The 20,500-nt window shown below is 44.5% G+C and overlaps 1 protein-coding gene across 11 annotated transcripts in view; it reads right to left on the reverse strand.

The window, feature by feature from the left end:
* The window catches only part of RPH3A (rabphilin 3A), a 285,353-nt gene that overhangs the window by 55,880 nt on the left and 208,973 nt on the right, over positions 1 to 20,500 (reverse strand). For all 11 annotated transcript variants that reach the window (XM_073790165.1, XM_073790168.1, XM_073790159.1 and 8 more), the window contains one exon: positions 5,773 to 5,861. In XM_073790165.1, coding sequence (XP_073646266.1) covers positions 5,773 to 5,843 — 71 coding nt within the window. In that variant the 5' untranslated portion in view covers positions 5,844 to 5,861. The remainder of the gene's footprint in view (positions 1 to 5,772; positions 5,862 to 20,500) is intronic.

Below are 20,500 nucleotides of genomic sequence, written 5' to 3' on the forward strand. Positions count from 1 at the left end.
CTGTGGTTCCCCAACTCCCTTCAGAAAGCTAAGGGGATCTCGGGCTCCTGGTAATCTTTTAAGCCAGACTGAGTGCCATTCAGCTTTTCTAAAATCCCATGCTCTCTCTCCTATTTGGACTTTGCACATGCTGTTCCCTTACCTGGAACTCCTCTGTCTCTTCTTTATCTTGTACCTCCTTTACATGGTCTCAGCTTACACATTACTTCTTCCAGGAAGCTCTCCCATCATGACCCCAAAGTTTGGTTAGGTGCCCATCATTGTGCTCCCTTGGCCGCTGTGATTCTGCTATTATAGCTCCTTGCACTATAAAGTGTGTTTGTTGGTGACTGACTATTTGTTTGTAAACCCTTCTAGACATCCCCACTCAGACTTTGGCTAACCTTGTATTCTTGGTGCTTAGCACAGTGCATGATATGTGTTTGTTAATGAAGGAAGGAAGGGAGGGAGGGAGAAAGGGGAGAGGAGAGGAGAGGAGGGAGAGGATGAAGGAGGGAGGGAAGGAGGATGGACACACACCCTACCTTTCAGCTTTCAGCATTCAGGAAGCCTGAAGCACTTGGGACCCTCTGAAGTCTTGAACTTCTCTCTTGTGATGTTCATATTTATAATCGCACAACATCTCAGCATCTCTCCCTAGCATGTCTGAATGATATGCTCACAATATTCATAAAGAGACCAAAATCTTACCAGCCAACACAGAGACTGTAGAACACACACCATACATATATGCATGCACACACAATGTATACATACAAGGTATATATATATAAAATACACACAAGGGTAAAGCAAGGTTGTGATCCACACCTTCCTCTGATTTTGGTGCTTTACGGTTTACAAAGCTTTCCCATGCATCTCATTTGACCGTACCACCTCCCAGTGAAGGTGGAATGGCAGGGTTAACATACCCACATTATGGCCAGGGCTCAAGGAGGTGAAGGGCAGTGCCCCAAGGCCACACTGACATTGAGTCCCAGAGCAGGACTCAGACCTGGGTGTTCTGAGGCTAGACTCGGTGCTCTGGCTGTGGCTCTGTGAACACTTCCCCATCAAGGGGAAGGTAAAAATGACCTCCCATAGTTTCCCAATGTGTACACACAACCAAAGTCCCATCTGCTTTGCAGCCTGACTGTTCATTTGTTAGACCCAGCATCCAATCTGTCATGCATATTTAGGAAATGAATCCAATTTAAAACAAAAGTTATGAGCAAAGATAGGACCTCTGAGTCAAAGGCATTTCACTGGGAAATCAGGCTGACCTTCCATGATGTGACAGAGACCATGTGTATAGCACATAACTTCCCACAAGCTCTGTTCTACTCATCATCATCTTTGATTAATGATAGTAGTCATTTGAGTTAATATTTTCTTTAAATAAAAACAGTGTTCCCAGGCAAAATGTTGCAGAAACAGAGGCACAGGGCGGTTAATAAGCTTGCTGAATCCCACTAATTGCTAACAAAAATTAAATTGAGGGCTCTCCCAAGGAATATTTTCCAACCTTTTACCAAGATTTTTTTTTTGAAATTTCATATTTTTCTTTATCAAGAGGGGTATGTGTTTTTTTTAACAACTTGAATTTGTTTTTAGATATGTAAAACATGCTAGTTCCTTTTTGAACCATCTCTCTTCATCTATCTTTAAAGCCACTTTAATCAGAAAAGAGATAAAATTCAGTCTGCAGAAAAATAAAAGTATTACAAAATACTCACTGTTCTTTATCACTGAAGGAAGGCAAAGAAAGGAGAGAAAGAACAAAATGAATAAAGTTAGGGGAAAAAATCTCTTAACAATATCAACACTGCCTGGATGCCACAACCGCACAGTTCTGTTTAAATCACAATGACCTACTTCCATTTGTTATCAGTCATTATTATCTTATTCCAGCACATCTAAAACAAGGCTGCAGCAATGTAGGGTTGTATGAGCCACAGCCTTGATTAAAATGACCAATCAGTTCAGCTTATTAATTAACCAATCTGATCATTTATGTATTTGAATAATGTTTTTTGGCACTAAAAAGGAATCACTTAATGATGATAACATTCTTGGTTTCTGTTGTTTCAAACACTGAGGGATAAGGAGCACACTGAGGTAGGCAATGAGCCCTGAACCGTGACTGGATCATCCGAAAGCAGAACTCGCAGTGCCCCAGTTTGGGGAAGCAAGTCCTTCCACTCTAAAAAGGAGACCAGGCTCTTCACTTATTAGACATGCTACCATAGGCAGGTCACATCTCCTCTTTGTGCCTCAGTTTCCACCTCTGATCTCTGGCACTCTCAGGCTTGCAGACTTGAAAACTATAGAGAAGTATCAACTATTGGAGACCAGCATTTCTCCGCATGTATCCCCAACATAGATAGCTGAAGCCCTGTCCTACCGACGCAAGAAACAGATACATTCACTTCTTTCAAACACAACCACAACTGCGTTCCAAACACCATCGTTAGATTCAAGGAGGCTGAGAGAAATCACAAAGGGAGTAAAGAGTATCTGGTTAGCCAGCAGTTAATTAAGACTAGATTTCTTAATTTACTGGAGAAAGACATTTGAAGCGTCTGCATTAGCACATCATCACTGCTGCAGACTAGATAGCATGTGTGATGACTATAATTCACCCATTAGCATTTATTGGAAAATAATTTTAACATCTGAAGAAAACGCAGTAGCAATCAAGCCAGCCGGATGCATTCAGAATGCCAAGATGTTTCACAGGAGCCCAGAAGCACTTTAATGAAACTGCATCCAGACTGTTTGAATAATTCTAATTTAATTGTAAGGCAAATTGTTTGGCTTCATATTGACTAAAGTAAACTCTTATGTATGGGGTTTTAATTAACTGACATTTCTTAAATAAAATAAATATTTTACCCCATTCACCTTCAGGCAACTGTTTATCTTACAGAGACAATTTTTGGCTGATGGAATATTGTCTGCCAAGTAAGGTTGGCTTCAAGAGGACATCATGGGGAGGGCTTGGAAACTAGAAGTTTCCTTTCAAAAAGGAAACCAACAGAATTCAATAATGTCTTCAAAACTATAAAACTTGTATAACTAGAGGAGGTTTTAGGTAGAAGTAGTAAATAGACAGGGACTTTTGCTTCAAGAATATGAGGGCACTAAATATTCCAAAAGACCCTAGGATTGTTAGAAAATAAGGGAATTCTCCAACAACCCTCCTACTTCGAAACAAATAAACAAAACAGACTTCATCAAAATAAAAAAACTTTTCCTCTTCAAGACTCTGTTATGAAAAAGAAAATGCAAGTCATAGACCAAGAAACATATGTGCAAAATGTGTCTCCAGCAGAGGACTTTTATCTACAACACCTGAAAAAAAGCTTAGAAAATTTAATAACAGGAAGATAAATGACCCAGTTTTTAAATGGACAAAGTATTTGAACAGACACTTTAACAAAGAGGTTATACGAATGGCAAAATTACAAAAGAAGACAATCAACATCATTAGTCATTAGGGAAGTGCAAATTAAAATCACAAAACTAATACCACTATGCACACATTAGAATGGTTAAAATGGAAAAGACTAATCATATCAAGTGTTGGTGAGGAGGAAGAGAGATGGAACTCTTGTACACTTCTGGTGGAAACTTAAAGTGGTACAACCAATTTGGAAAATGGGCAGTTTTTTAAAAAGTTAAACATACACCTACTATACATACCACTGAGACATTCTACTCCTAGGTATTTACTCAAGAGAAATGAAAGTATATGTTTATACAAATTTTATTTGTACTAGCCCCAAACTGGAAACAACCCAAATGTTCATCAATAGGTGAACGGATAAACAAATTGTGGTATATCCACACAATGAAATACTATTTAGCAATATAAAGGAATAAACTATTGATATGAAAAACAATATGGATGGATCATGAGATAATTATGCGAAGTGAAAGAAGACATCTCTCAAAAAGGGAGTACATACTGAATGATTCCATTTATAGAAATTCTAAAAAATGCAAACTAATTTATAGTTACAGAAAGAAGATTAGTAATTACTTAGGGATGGGTGGGGAGAGGGAGGGGCAGAAAGGAGAGACTGCAAAGGGGAATGAGTATGCACATATGTGTAAAAATGATCAAACTGTACTTTAAATGTGTACTATTAGAGGTAAATCAATTATACCCCTTTATGAGGCAATTTTTTAAAAAAGAAAAAGAAAACCCAGCAAACTGAATCCAGAACAGGGAGCTGTGAGCAGTAAGCCAATGTAAAAAGCAGCATTATGTTCCAGAGGCTGACTCTGAGCTCCTAACAAGGTGAGGAAGCTGAATCTGAGACCCCCACTTTGAGCTAGGACCCTCTAAGGGAGCTCAGGTCACATCCTGGGTGAGCAGCACACCTGATTCCTGGCAGAAGCAAGTGCAAATCTCTCTGAGGAAAATATTCCCATGGTAGATCCCCAGGATTCTCACAGATTGAGCTAACAATAAAAATTACCAAGCGTTTAAAAAATAAGACCTTTGAGTGAAAATCTGCAGGGATGATAAACAATAGACTTAGACTGTAAAGGTCTTCAGGCAGTGGTGTGGTGGTAAATGTTTAACAGTTGAACCTCTGGAGAAAAAGCCCCACTGTGGCTGATTTCAAGTACCTATATGATGTCACTAAATGCAGAACTGGGAGGAAACATGCAGTAATGTACTATTATATAGTATTTCACCATACAGGTATCATAGGCACAAATAACATGGAGACTAACAAAACATAGTAAAATAATTAAGAAGTGATGGGGCAGAACAGGAATAAAGACGCAAACATAGAGAATGGACTTGAGGACATGGGGAGGGGGAAGGGTAAGCTGGGACGAAATGAGAGAATGGCATGGACATATATACACTACCAAATGTAAAATAGATAGCTAGTGGGAAGCAGCACAGGGAGATCAGCTCGGTGCTTCGTGACCACCCAGAGGGGTGGATAGGGAGGATGGGAGGGAGACGCAAGAGGGAGGAGATATGGGGATATATGCATAGCTGATTCACTTTGTTATACAGCAGAAACTAACACACCAGTGTAAAGCAATTATATTCCAATAAAGATGTTAAAAAAAATTAAGAAGTGATTAAAGTTAAGTATTCACCACCTTTGTGTTTAATATAATTTAATTGTAAAACTATACAACTTAATTTTTAATACTGGCCATGTTTAACAACTGACTTGCAAAATTCCTGAAAATTTAACATCAGCTCTAAGGAACCACCATGGTACAGACCCAGCACACCACTGATTCAGGTATAATAGTTACTGGAAAGAGTATGTGAAGTTATTTTATGTGAAATTTCCCAATTTTTAAATGATCAGGCCAAAAATAAAAAATAAAAAAAACACATTTCTGCAAGTCAGAGTCAGCTGGTGGCCTGCCAGTTTGCAATCTCTGATCTAGTCCAACTTCCTTATTTAATTGATGAGGAAACCAAGGTCCAAAGAAGGGAAAGAGATTCACCCAGAGTAGCTCAGATCTAGAACCAGAACCAAGTCTGATTCTAACCACCAGGTCAGTGCTGTTTCCATTCCACCAAGCCACCTCTCATTTAGGGCATGGAGCTCAGAATTTAATCTTGTTACTCCAACCTTGCAAAGAAGTAAAATCAGTGAAGTTTCCACGATAAACTCCCACTAGGTTCTTTTTCCTCCACCCCAGGGAGAGAAATTTCTTTCCTTGCTATTCCTCTCCTCCTTCAAGTGTAGATCAGGACCTCATTGCCCCAAAGCAAACAACTCCCAGGAACACCCAGCAACTTACTTTGATTGCTGGGGTCGGTCACTGGGACACATCCAACGGCTAGAGCTGTTGCTGAACACGGTGTCAGTCATGGTAGAAGCCCAGTGCTCCTGGAAAACAACAGCCCAGAAAGGACATCATGCAAACAGTCATTCAATCACCCTTTATTTCTCAGCCCCCTGGTCTATGCCAAGCACTCTGGGGGATACAGAGAAGAAATGGAACTTCACCCAGCTTCTCCGCTTTCCAGGTGGGGACTTTCAGGCCCCAAGAGGGAAACTGTCACAGCTCCCTTGTGGCAGAAATGGATCAGAGGGAAGAACTTCCTCCCTTTAATCTGTGTTCGTCCCATTCATTGTTGATGCAAGACCACATATCCAGGAGGGAGGGTCAGAGCTCTTAACTCCAATCCAGGGTCTTTCTACTAGAGGAAGTCATCAGACTCATGTACCAGTTAACTTGGACTTGGTCAGGTCAAAAAGAAAACAAACCCATGTCTCAGAGTTTTGAGGTCCCAAATGCCACAGTCATCCCTGGCTTGCTTTCTTTTTAATACTTTACACCCAAGCCATCATAAAGTCATGCTGGCTTCACTGTCATAATAGATCCAGAATCTTCCCAATGTTCTGTGCCTAAATTGCTACTATGCTGATCCAAACCACTACTATCCCGGCCTGGCTTACTACAGGAGCCTCTTCACCGGTCTCTCTGCCTCTGCCCTTGGCCCACTTCAGTCCATGCTCTACACAGTGACTAGGGAGATCATCACAAAGTTAAATCACAGCTTGTGAAAACAGCACCATCACGGTTAGAATCTCCCTGCTAAAATGTAAGCCTCTTGCAGAACTCTTTGTTTTGTTCTCTGCTTAATGTCCAATACCCAGCATAGCACCTGGCACATAGAAGGCACTTAATAAATATTTGTTGAATGCGTGAATGAGTCTCCATCAACACTAAGCTTAGTTGAACTCAGCCAAGCTTATGTCCTTTCCGAACTTCCCCTCCTTCCCCCTCCCCCGGGTCTAAGCAAAGAATAAGGGGAAAGAGGGACTTCCCTGGTGGTCCCGTGGTAAAGAATCCACCTTGCAATGCAGGGGACGTGGGTTTGATCCCTGGTCAGGGAACTAAGATCCCACATGCCGTGGGGCAACTAAGCCCACGTGCCACAACTACTGAGCTCACGCGTCTCAACTAGAGAACCTGTGTGCCACAACCTACAGAGCCCACGCACCCTGGAGCCTGAGCACCACAACCAGAGAAGAGAAAACTCACCGCCACAGCTAGACAGAAGCCCGTGCACCACGATGAAGAGCCCACACGGTGCAACAAAAGATCCCGCATGCCGCAACTAAGACCCAACACAGCCAAAAATAATAATAATAAGATAAGTAAATAATAAATAAATCTCTAAAAAGGATAAGGGGAAAGAGACAATGGAGATCACATTTAATTTATTTTTTAAAAAAGCCTTAGAAGGTAGGTTACTGTGTCCAGTGGGTTCTGATTTCCCTGAAGGTCTTGGTACAACACAGTGTTTTTTCCTAGGAAGCTGAATAGATGAGCAGTTGGGAGGTGAACAGGGAGAGAACTCTCTTTCCTATTCTACAGCCAGTGCAATTATTAAATCTTCGTGTGGGTGAAGCCGGGGATCGGGGGGCTGATGGTTGGACACAGGGAAGGAAAGGCCCCTTAGAGAAAAGCCATTTCATCTGCTCCCGGGTGGTTAACATAATCTTCCCAGATTAATATGACCATTTCATTGTTTCCATTTTGAAAACAGAAAGAAAGGAGAGATGACTCCTGTTGTGAAGGAAATCTGCTGAAGAGAACCTTAACGTCTCATTATTGCCTGTGCCAAGAGCTGAATGAGGCTGCCCTGGGCCCCCTGGGAACCCCTGGCCCCTGCTGGTACTGAGAGCTTCAGTTCCCAGTAATGAGCGTCCTCAGCTGCCCTTGGTCTGGACAGCGAACGTTCATTTGATTGCCTCGCCTCCTGCTTTGAGGCAGAGAGGCAGCACTGACCTTGGAGGATCCCAGGAGGTGGCGGCTGGCGGGGGGAGCTGGGACAAGGAATACACTGTCCCCTCCCAGGAACTCTGATCTCCAAATTCTGTTGCCCTCAAGGCAGAATGTGGCTTGCCCACCCTCTCCTGCATTCAGCCAGGCATACCGGGAGCTCATTTCCTGTTAAAATTCTGCCTGCAAAGTCCAAACTCACTGGCTGGCCGCCCCATGGAAACCACCCAGCTCTGTCTCTCCAGGCCAGAAGCCACCCTGGACAGCATTGGTTATTTCAGCTTTGCCACCCAGGCCTCTCAGAGTGTAACATCCCAGGATGGGCTCATTGTCCCGGTCAAGCAGCCTGGGCCTGGAGAGGGAAGCCTGAGTAATCAAGGCTATTTGAACAACTGGAGTAACAGCCCAGAGAAAGAAGGTCATGGGTCCACATCTCAGCTGGGGGTGGAGATGCAGGTGGAGGTGAGTGGGTATAGCAGAAATTGTTGATGCCCTTTACAGGTGGTGCTCCCACCCCACCCCCAGCCTCTAGGAGTGTTAGTAACTAGGGGCTTATGGTAGCCCCATTTTACAGAGCATTGCCCTCAGCCAAAGAGAGCAGCTGCCTTGTCCAGAGATATCTAAGAAGCTACCCCCACCCCAGGGAGCAGCCCAGGGCCATGACTAACTGACAGGGGGACCCTCTTACACTGTTGACAGGAATATAAATTGGTGCAGCCACTATGGAAAACAGTATGGAGGTTCCTCAAAAAACTAAAAATAGAGTTACCATATGATCCAGCAATTCTACTCCTGGGCATATATCCGGACAAACCTCTAATTTGAAAAGATACATACACCCAAGTGTTCACAGCAGCACTACTTACAATAGCCAAGACATGGAAACAGCCTAAGTGTCCACTGACAGATGAATGGATAAAGAAGATGTGGTATATATATACAATGGACTATCACTCGGCCATAAGAAAGAATGAAATAATGCCATTTGCAGCATCATGGATGGACCTAGAGATTATCATACTAAGCGAATAAGTCAGAAAGAGAAAGAGAAATACCATATGATATCACTTATATGTGAAATCTAAAATATGACACAAATGAACATATCTAAGGAACAAAAACAGACTCACAGAGAACAGATTTGTGGTTGCCAAGGGGGAGCGGGGTGGGGGAGGGAAGTATTGGGAGTTTGGGATTAGCAGATGCAAACTATTATATATAGAACTGGATAAACAACAAGGTCCTACTGTATAGCACATGGAACTATATTCAATATCCTGTGATAAGCTATAATGGAAAAGAATATGAAAAAATATACATATATGTATAACTGAGTCACTTTACAGCAGAAATTAACACAACATTGCAAATCAACTATACTTCAATAAAATTTTTTTAAAAAACCTGTCTCAGGTTCTGCTTCCAGAGAACTTGACTTCATGTGAAAGTAGAGGGGAGAATCTTAGGAAAGCGGGGCTCTGGTCCCGGAGCTCATTATGTCACCCCAGGCAAGCTGCTTAACCATTTCCAATCTGACAGAGCTGGATCCTAACATATCCCCTGCCTGCCTGCAAATAATACTCCATGAAGTCCAGCCAAGATCTCAAGTTTAAGGGTGAGTTAATAGAAACGGAGGAAGCCCAATGGTGAGCCCCTGACATTTTCAGATCATCCCATCTTTCTCATTGCCCACTACAGAGAAAGCATCACCATAATGGACAGGAAGCCAGGGAGGACCAGCAGAGGGAAACCAACCATTGGTCCCAGGAGCAGAGGTAGAGGTGTGTGTGTGAGGTAAATGTGCGTTCCAGCCCTAGGACCGCAGCAGAACCTTGGGGTCATTGAGATGATGAGTTTAAGCACCTCCACGGTCCCTGATGCACAGTAAGCACTTGTAGAGTGGTAACTCCCTTTTCCTACTTCTCCTAGATCATAGTTTATCCGACAGTAAGGACTAACATTTCTGGGCATCTACTATGCGCCAAATTCCATAGCTTCATTAAATAATGAAACTTTTATCCTTATACTCTTACTCCTAGGTAAGTGGTGTTATCCTCATTTTACAGGCAAGAAAGCTGAGACCCAGAGCGGTTAAGCCACCTGCTCAAAATCACACAGCTACCAAGTAGCAGAGCCAGTCCTTGAACTCTGTCTCCAAAGCCCAGGTGCTTACGCACCACTCTGTTCACACCTGTAGGACACTCCTCCCTGGACTTCAGATTGTCGGGTTCTGACAAGTGTTTGATGGCCATTGGCTCCTAGCTGCATTCCCACCTCAGCCTCAGCAACGAACAGAGACCTGCCCACCCAGACCCCTGCCTGGAGACTCTGAGAGATCACATGCTTCGGCTCCACCAGAGTCAAAGTCCTGGCTTAAATCTAGTGCTGCAGCTGCAAGTTCAGAAAGCATAAAATAATTGCCTCCCCTGGAAGCCAGAGGCTCAGGTCTTTCCTGGGCACAGGGTCCCCCACAGCCTGGGTGTGAGCCCCAAGGAACAGTCTGCTTTTAGGAATGAAAGCAACAACAGCAACAATCGCTAGTTCAAATATCAAGGGCTTGGTACCTGCTAAGTGCCTTTCAGGTTTTATCTCATTTAATTCTCACAATAGCCTTAGAAGGTAGATGTTCTTCTTATTCCATTTCACAGATGAGTAACTGAATCACAGAGAGTTTAAGTGGGCTTCCCAATGACCTGCTTTAGTCAATGAAGCAATCTAAATGCCAAATAACAAGCACTGGCTAGCTGGATGTTGGTGCATCTGTACGGTGGAGGACTGCACAGCTGTAAAGAATAATGAGATGCTTTATGACGGATATGGATTGATCACCAAGATTAACTGTCTAGTGGAAAGGCCAAGATGTAGAACAATATTCCAGAACAACACCATCTGTGTGCACAAGGGCAAGTAGGATATGTGCATGTGATTTTGGGTTGTATCTGCATAAAGTTCTCTGCAAAGAACACACAAGAAATGGACAACATTGTTTGCCTCTATGCAGGGAAACTGGAAGGCTGGGACTGAGATGGGAAGAATTTTCACATGATACCCCTTTGTATTTGCAACCATGTGGATATGTTGGCTATTCAAAAATAAGTGACTTATTTAAAAGATAAATAATAAAGTGCTTCAATGGCTGTCCATTGCATATAAGATTTAAGACTCTCTCCGTGACCTCAAAAAGCTGTCATGACCCTCTGTCTGCTACTCTTGTATATCTTGGACCGTGCTCCAGACACGCTGGCTTTTCCAGCTGCCAGGCTTTTGCCTCTGCTGTTTCTCTGAACCGATAGCATCTTCCTCTCACTCTCTCATGGCTGGTTTCTGCTCACACTCTGCTGGTCTCTGCTCAAACGTCACCTCCTCCAAGAAGCCTTCCCTGACTATACTCTCTAAGTCACCTCCTCTTACCCCTTACTTACTCTCACTGCATCCTGTTTGTTTCCTTTATAATAGTTATTGTGATTTGCAATTATTATTTTTTACTTATTCGCTGTTTGTCTCCCCACCTATTCTGTAAGATCCATGAGAGCAGGGCCCGGGTCTGTATTTGTTCAACAGTTGTAACTCCAGTGCATGCAGGGCTAGCTTCATGGCCCTGTGACCTATACTGGTGCACAGGGCCCCATGCATAGAAGGACCCTAAGCTTAGAAGGACCCTCCCTGTACTTAGATAGGCCCACACTTGGCTTAATGCTCTGCTGTCATCATCTTGAAATTCTTTATAATATTTGAACAAGGGGCCCTGCATTTTTCACTTTGCAGCCAGTCCTGAGTGTGGTATATAGTAGATGCTCAATAAATCTTCACACAAGTCACAGAGCTCCATGAGTGCAGTGGGCACTCAATAAATCTGCATGTAAGTGACAGAGCCAGGCCTTATCCCAGATCTGCCCACCTCCACAGCTTGGTACTAATCTTTATGCCACCTGCATCTTAAAATAACACAAAGACCCTGTCCCAAGCCCAGAAAAGCCAGATTCCAGAACCCTGCCTTTCTCCCTCTACATTTTGTTCTACGTACTTCTCCCCTGACTCCCTTTAGCACAGTTTGTTAAGGAATGGTGCCTCCATCCCCCAGAACCTCCAAGGTCTTCTGCTGGTTTTAGTTGAACTGAAAAAACAACCCTGAAAATCCATTTAGCTTCAGAGCCACAGCAGGTGTCTAAGAGTGACACGGTGGGCCTGGGCTGGGCTGGCAGGGGCCATATGCAGTACTTCAGGGCGCTGCAGGGAACCAGTGTGAGCTGCAGCTGTCTGCGTAGAGTTCAATGCCACAGTCAGCCTCCCAGCCCCACAGTGTTGGAATTAAACCAGATGCTTCACAGCAGAGCCTGCAGCCACCAGCTCGGACGGTGCCCTGTCAGTTCCGTCCCTCTGTCTTTTTTCCTGCCCCTTCCCTCCTCTCCTGAGTCCAGCCTACCTCTGCTCAATTAAGGACCTGGAAAAGAAGATGTGGCACATATATACAATGGAATATTACTCAGCCATAAAAGAAATGAAATTGAGTTATTTGTAGTGAGGTGGATGGACCTAGAGTCTGTCATACAGAGTGAAGTAAGTCAGAAAGAGAAAAACAAATACCGTATGCTAACACATATATATGGAATCTAAGGAAAAAAAAAAAGGTCATGAAGAACCCAGGGGTAAGACGGGAATAAAGACACAGACCTACTAGAGAATGGACTTGAGGATATGGGGAGGGGGAAGGGTAAGCTGTGACAAAGTGAGAGAGTGGCATGGACATATATACACTACCAAATGTAAAATAGATAGCTAGTGGGAAGCAGCCGCATAGCACAGGGAGATCAGCTCGGTGCTTTGTGACCACCTAGAGGGGTGGGATAGGGAGGGTGGGAGGGAGGGAGACGCAAGAGGGAAGAGATATGGGAACATATGTATATGTATAACTGATTCACTTTGTTATAAAGCAGAAACTAACACACCATTGTAAAGTAATTATACTCCAATAAAGATGTTTAAAAAAAAAAAAAAAAAAGAACCTGGAAAAAAATCACCTGGACTGTCTGAGGGCGTGAGAAATGCAGCTTACGCCAAGGGCACCAAACAAGGGTGGAGTAGGGTTGGGGGGCCTCCACGAACAGCATCCAGGCTGAAATTATGTTTTTGTTTGGCCCAAGCAGTATTTTTTAAAAGGAAAATTAAGCCAATATTTTAAAAGCACGGAATTTAATTAATAATACAGTTTACCAGCTTCTCTTGAGAAATGGGAAGAATAAAAAAAAAATTTATAGAACATCTATTACTATGTGCCAGACACTGTTCTAGACACTGGGGATACAGCATTAAAACAAATAAAAAAGGAAAATCGTTGTCCTCAGGGAGCTTAGCTTCTAGTGGGGAAACAGTAAGTCAAATATAAAGCATGTTAGCTGGTGATGAGTGCTTTAGAGAAAAACAGGGAAGGAGGATCAGTGATTGAGAGGGAAGTTTGATTTTAAGTAGGTGGTCAAGGAATTCCCTGGTGGTCCAGTGGTTAGGACTCGGAGCTCTCGCCACCAGGGGGGCCGGGTTCAATCCCTGGTTGGGGAACTAAGATCCCGTAAGCTGCAAGCCTCGGCAAACACAAAACAAAACAAAACACACAAACAAAAAAGCTGGTCGTGGTCAGATGGGGGCTCACTGAGTAATGATATTTGAGCAAAGACCTGACTGAAGTGGGTTAACGGACTGAGCCACGTGGATATCTGAGGCAGAGCATTCTAAGTTGGGGGGAAAGCAAGTGCAAAGGCTCTGGGGTGAGTATGTGCTTGGTTAGTTGAAGAAATGACAAGGAGTGCAGAGTGGCTGGAGTAGAGTGAGCAAGGGGGAGGTAAGTGGGAGATGAAGCAGCAGTGGGGGTGGTAAGGGACATCAGATCATTAGGACCATTTAAGCTTCTACTCTAAGTGATGTAGGAGCCACAGAAGGGCTTTGAGAAGTGAACTGAATATATTCTATTCTGCCTCAACCATGCATCCAGCTTTGACCACTTGCCAGGCACTAAGGGTTCCTATACACATTTGCCATGGCAAGAACACTTGGTTTAGCAAAGAGAAAGATGGTGGTCTCCTGCCTTGCCTACTACTGATAGAGCTGAGTGCCCCTCCACACGCCTGCAAGCCTTGCCATTCCAGCTCCCTCTCTCAGAGCCCCAGCATCCCTTACAGGTCCAGCTACATCCAGAGGGTGCAGGCTGCTGCTAGCTTCTCTTTGCTCCGAGAGCCAGATGGGACATCCCCAGCCTCCACTGAAGCAGGCCAAAGCTAGAATGACAAGGTCTGACTCCTTCCATGCTGAGCTGGCAGGCATCCAAGACAAGGACAGAGACAGGTCTGAGAGATGCTCGAGATGAAGGCACCTCTGTGCTCCTGGCCTTGAAACAGAGCAAATTTACTGTCACCTCCCTATGGGTCTCCCATCACCATATAGCAATAACAGATGGTTCCTGCCATGAGCCTTCAAGAAATCCCATAGGACAGTCCCCATCTTATGGGTTTTTAAGGGAGGCACAGAGCTCATCCCGCACTGCTCTGCAACTTTGGCAGTTTACAGAGGCCACATTTGTCGGGGGGCCCCATCATAAACTAGCCAGGCCCAGCCAACATACAGGCTGACCACAGATGTGAACAAGCCCAGCCAAGATCATCCAAGTCCGGCCTAGACCAGAAGAACTGCCCAGCTGAACTCAACCCAGTCACTGACTTAAACAATCTTGAGATAAATAAATGGCTTATGAGACTTCCCTGGCAGTCCAGTGGTTAAGACTTCGCCTTCCAATGCAGGGGGTGCGGGTTTGATCCCTGGTCGGGGAGCTAAGATCCCACATGCCTCGTAGCCAAAAAACCAAAACATAAAACAGAAGCAATGTTGTAACAAATTCAAGAAAGACTTTAAAAATGGTCCACATCAAAAAAAAAAAAAAAAAAAGGCTGTTGTTCTAAACCACTGTGGGGTGCTTTGTTTGTTATGCAGCAAAAGCTGGCTGATAGTACAGCCCATTGTTGTAGAACAACTGCTGGCCTTGGACCCAGAGTCCTGGGATCCAACCTTAGCTCCACTATTCATTTCCTGGCACATCACTTAGTCATTCTGGGCCTCAGTTTTTGCATCTGTAAAATAAGGACATAAAAATTCCCATCTTTGTCATGCCAACTTCAAAGGGTTGTTGGGAAGAGCTGAAGGGTTAACACATGTGCAGGGGCCTGGTAATATAAAATGCTTTTTAAGTATTATGCAAGGAGGTCACTGCTAGTGTTGTTTTGTTTTGTTTTGTTTTTTTGTGGTATGCGGGCCTCTCACTGTTGTGGCCTCTCCCGTTGCGGAGCACAGGCTCCGGACGCGCAGGCTCAGCGGCCATGGCTCACGGACCCAGCCGCTCCGCGGCATGTGGGATCTTCCCGGACCGGGGCATGAACCAGTGTCCGCTGCTTCAGCAGGCAGACTCTCAACCACTGCGCCACCAGGGAAGCCCCCTGTTAGTGTTATTTGAGGGTGGGGCTGGGGAGGAAAACAAATGTCTAAATTCCAGGTGTTTGTTTAGGCCTGAGTGAGACACTGCAGTGGACACCTGGGGTAGATATTTCTTGTTTTTTGCCTGTCCAGCACTTATCCCTTCTTTTTTTGAGTAACAGCACCCCAATTTTCCTTTGGGAAACCATCCCTCTCTCAGTATCAATTTGTGTGACTCAGATGAGGGGGCACCCAAACCTGGTCCCTAGAGGTGGGCCAATGATCCACCTCTGATCAATCAATGTATGATGCCCCATGGGTTCAGGGATAGGCACATGTCCCAATGTGGACCAATGAAGGCATGCCCTAAGATTTTTGCTGGAACTATATGGAAAGAAGCACCCTTTTTCCAATGGGATTGCTAAACTGGTAGAACAGAAGCCTGGAGGTGCTACTGGTCACTTTTGCCACCAAATGGCAAAGGTCTGTGAAGGGATGAAAGTAGAGCTGAGAGATGGAGAGGGACTGATTCCTGATGACAATGCTGGATCCAGCCACACCTGAATCAATCCTGGTCTTTTTGGTACCATATGTTGAACATACGAGCCAATATGTTCCTATTTTTTCTCCTGAAGTCAAATTTGAATTGAATTTCTGCCATTGCAACGCTCCTAAGCTCTATGTGTCTTCATAGACCAGCTACCTTGAAGCAAACAGGACTCTCAAAGGCAACCAGAACTGGCTGAGGTATGGAAAAAAAACACACCTGCCTTCAGCCACCCCCAGAATCCCCGCCTACTCTACCTCAGAGACACTGCCACCAAAGCTGAGGTGGTGCAGGAGGACAAGAAACATTTGTAAAGCACCCTCACCAAGGTCTGCTGAGACCCTGCACTGACAATTAAAATTCAGTGAAAATAAACAGCACTATTAAAAGCAAAACTAAGTACTTAATAAGACAAATGAGGTGGCAGTATAAAAAGTTGGGATGAGAGAGCTGGCATTAATTAAAAACAAAGAATAGGGCTTCCCTGGTGGCACAGTGGTTCAGAGTCCGCCTGCCGATGCAGGGGACGCGGGTTCGTGCCCCGGTCCGGGAAGATCCCACATGCCGCGGAGCGGCTGGGCCCGTGAGCCATGGCCGCTGGGCCTGCGCGTCCGGAGCCTGTGCTCTGCAACGGGAGAGGCCACAGCAGTGGGAGGTTGCATACCGCAAAAAAAAAAAACAAAAAAAAAAAACAAAGAATAATTTCTTCCCTCCTCTAAAAGGACTGTATTGTGAGTGTGAGTGTGAGTGTGTGTGTGTGTGTGTGTGTGTGTGTGTGTGTGTGTGTGTGTGTAGAAAAGGTTTAGATTTATTAATGTACAAAATGCCATGGGAGCAGACAGATTATGGGATTGGCTCTGCCTGGGGGTGGGGGTGGGGGTGGGGTGGGTGTTCCCAAAAAGGGGAATATTGGGGCTGGTCCCTGAAGGATGAGCTGGGGTGTGCAAGACATGAAGGATGGAGGAAAGGATGAGGGAACTGAGTGAGCAAAGGCTCAGAGGCTTCAATGGATGTGGAATATTTAGGGAATGGAGAAATTCATGAGGATGGAGCCTGGGGTGATTGCAGGGCTGAGAAGAGGGGAAAACAGGACAGAAAAGAGTGGATGGGTCCCAGCGATGAACCCCTGTTTCTGTGGGTTTCAACAATGATCATGCATAGTATCTCCAGCACTCTCCACCCAGACAACCACTGCTTCCCCATTTAAAGATCCAGAGTCTAAGACAACATATTCTTAGCAGACAGTTCAGCAAGGCAACTTAGGGTATGGATTTGGGGGCCAAGTCCATTCTGCCATTTATGAGTCCAACAAGTGAATTCACCTTCCTGAGCCTCAGTTTCGTCATCTGTAGAGTGGGGACAATAATAGGACCTATCTCTAAAGAGAACTGTGAGGATTAAATGAGATGATATATGTGAAGTCCTTGGTCTGGGGCCAAGTGGGAGCTATTATTAATTTATGTTATTATTAATAATAATCTCAGGTATGTTTTCTTAAAGAGATGGGAACCCGACTTCGGCACTAGAGGGAAATGTTTCAGGATTCTTGAAGCTAGATTAAGTACATGAAGCATGATAATGATGAATGACAGAAATAAAAACAACAACAAAACATATTCTGTTATTATGATAATGACAATATAATTGTACTAAAGCAAGGGTCATTTGATAGTGCTATGGTTGTCATTAGTGCTGATAACTAAATATTTCTGGCTTTCCACCATGTACTAGGACTGCCCTTCCCTCTCCATGGAAAGCTGGGAGTGGTCACATGACCTGTTTGGCCAATAAAAGTTTCCAGGTGGAAACTCTAAAGCTGGTGCCCACTTTAGCACTTCCCCTTTTTCCTGTCTTGACAATCATGGATGAATGAAGATGAAGCCCCATCCCCACTCAGTCTGGGTCCCTGTGTGAGGACAAATGCAGAGCAGACACCCCCTGCTAACCCACCATATCCAGGGAGCATGAGTGAGCAACAAATCTCTGTTGTTTCAGTCCCTGAAACTTTGAGAATTGTTTGTTACCACAGCACAACCTAACCCATCCTGTCTGTGCTCATTAGGGGCCAGAAACTGCACTAAGTGTTTCACGTGCAACATCTTGTTGGATCTTCGTAACCATCCTAGAAAATAAGACCTTTTATTACCCAGCCTTACAGATCAGGAAACTGAAGCCCAGAGAGGTAAGGTCATTTTTCCAAGGACACACAGCGAGTAAGTCACAACAGTGCATGCATTCGAAATGAGTCCACAGCGGAAAACACATGACACACACTGAAGGCAAGGCAGAGCATCTAGAATTGATCTTCCTGGGGAGAACGTCTCTTGCTGGACAGGGGTACCCTCAACATTTCCTTCTTCCCCTGGGTTATGAATCCCTCTGAGCCCTGAGTCTACAGACCCAACTACTGAACAAAAAAACGCAAAGGCAGACACTGTTAACAGAACACTCTTCAGGGCTCCCTGCACAGTCCAGCCAATTACCAGATTCCTTGACAAAGTGGAAGCTTGCCTTTGTTGTGTTGCTTATGGAGCTTATCTCTGCTCCAACCACATTGTGGTGAGTAAGGAGAAGAGGAAAAGCTCAGGTTTATTTCTGCACTTGAGCACCCATGCACAGACACACTCGGCTCCAAACAAGAAAATGTGATTAGACAGGTCTGAGTATTAAAACAAGTCATTTAGCTTAATGGCCTCCAGCTGCCACCCAGGGTCAAGTTGCAGTGACACTCATTCTGATTAAAACTCAGTTGGAACTGACTTATCTGCAGCCCTAACTATCCTCATGCCACAGAGACCACAGGTGTCACCCTGATCCCTTCTCTGCCTCAGGGATGAAATACTCAGGGTAGAGAGGGGCATTTACCCCTTAAAAAAACAGCATCCTCTCATCTGAGGAGCATTTTCACAAATCACAGATGGGAGATGTAGCATTCCCATTTTACAGATAAGGAAACTGAGGCCCTGGCTTGCCAGGGTCACTTGGTAGCAGGTGGAATATCCAAAGATATTCCTGGACCTGGGTCTTATATAAATGAGCCTTCGGACCACCCTGCTATCTTTTTTTTTTTTAACATCTTTATTGGAGTATAATTGCTTTACAATGGTGTGTTAGTTTCTGCTGTATAACAAAGTGAATCAGCTATACGTATACACATACCCCCATATCCCCTCCCTCTTGCAGGTGGGAGAGAGACACCTGCTATCTTGACTGTTGGTGCAAATAATATAATATTTGGTTAAGCATATGCTGGTTTTATATGGCAAATATGGTTTTAAAAAGTGGCATCATCGTGCCAAACTAATAATAAAAAATAGCTTTGCTGAGTATCTTCCATTCACTCTCCAGATCTATTCACCCTTCCACCCTACTCTGTGCCCTGGGAGGTTGGCCTGTGTGGACAGCATCAGTGGTTCCCTTACCCTCTGGTTTCTGGTTGGATTTGTCTAATTGGAGGGATTGCAGATGATTGGAGGGAAGAAAGAGCAAGCGGCTGGGGTACTTCTTCCCTGGACCCCTCGTGGTGGTCACCACGGGGTGGCTGGGGCCCTACACTAAAGGTGGTTAACTCTCATCAGGAGGACCTCTTCATATAACCCTTTCTCTTCTGGGTCCATAACTGTTCCTTCTCCTGCCTCTCCAGGCCTGGAGATGGTGATGGCTTCCTTTGATGGATGCTGGGGTGTTTCAGCACCCTGGTTTCCCTTGACCTTGTTGGTTCCTTCACATGACTATAAATAGTCTCTTAATTAAACTCTCTTCACTTACTCCTTTGGGTATGTGATCAATTTCTGAGTGCTTTCTATATACCAGGCACTGTTCTGGCTAGTGCCTGGTATATAGAAATCACCCAATTTCTGAATCACCAATCCTCACAATGATCTAATAAACAATGACTATTCCCTTTTCACAGGTGATACACCTGGAGTATAGAGAGGTTGGGTAGCTTCTCCCAGGTCACACAGCTAGTAAATGATGGGGCCACATTTAGAATCCTGGCAGTGTGGTTCCAGAGCCTGTGCTCTTGACCAACTCACTCTCCTGCCCTGAGGGTCTATACTTAGCAAAGGCAGGGTAGCACAGAAATTAACATCACAAGCCTTCAGGTGCGCAATTTCCATATACCACCTCATTTCATCCTCAACACCAGCCTATGAGGTTATTTCCACTCCTGAGACTCAGAAGGGTGCCTTAATATGCCCAAGGTCCCAGCCAGGAATGGTGGAGCCAACCAGGGTATAAATCCCAGTGTATCTCCCCTTAATACCAACACTCTTGACCACTACTCTGGACAGCCACTCATATAAGCTGCCTGGTCAGACCCGGCACCAAAATGTGAAAGGTACAGTAAGAGAAAGTCTGGCTTAAGGTAAAGAACAGCTCTCTAACCATCAGAGGTATCAAAAGGAGGATATGCTACTTTGAGAAGTAATGCGTTCCCATTCACTGGAGGTAATCAAGCACGAACAGAAAAACTACTCATTGGGGCTGTTGTAAAAAGGGCAATATGCTTTTCTGAGATGGCCTCTTTCTGCATTTGGAAAGGAATGGTTCAAGCTCACAGACTCTCCTCTCATATGCAGGCAAAGCTCTTCATCTTTGACTTGGTCTGGCTCTCTTACCAAGCAAGCAGAGCCAGTTTCTGGTTACCAGACAGAAAGAATAAGTACTCTGGCCTTAGATGCTCCCTATCCTGGGAAAATGCATATTTCACTTCATCCTTGGAAGAAGAGG

This window comes from Tursiops truncatus, chromosome 13 (genome assembly GCF_011762595.2).
Source record: "Tursiops truncatus isolate mTurTru1 chromosome 13, mTurTru1.mat.Y, whole genome shotgun sequence".
Lineage (NCBI taxonomy): Eukaryota > Metazoa > Chordata > Mammalia > Artiodactyla > Delphinidae > Tursiops > Tursiops truncatus.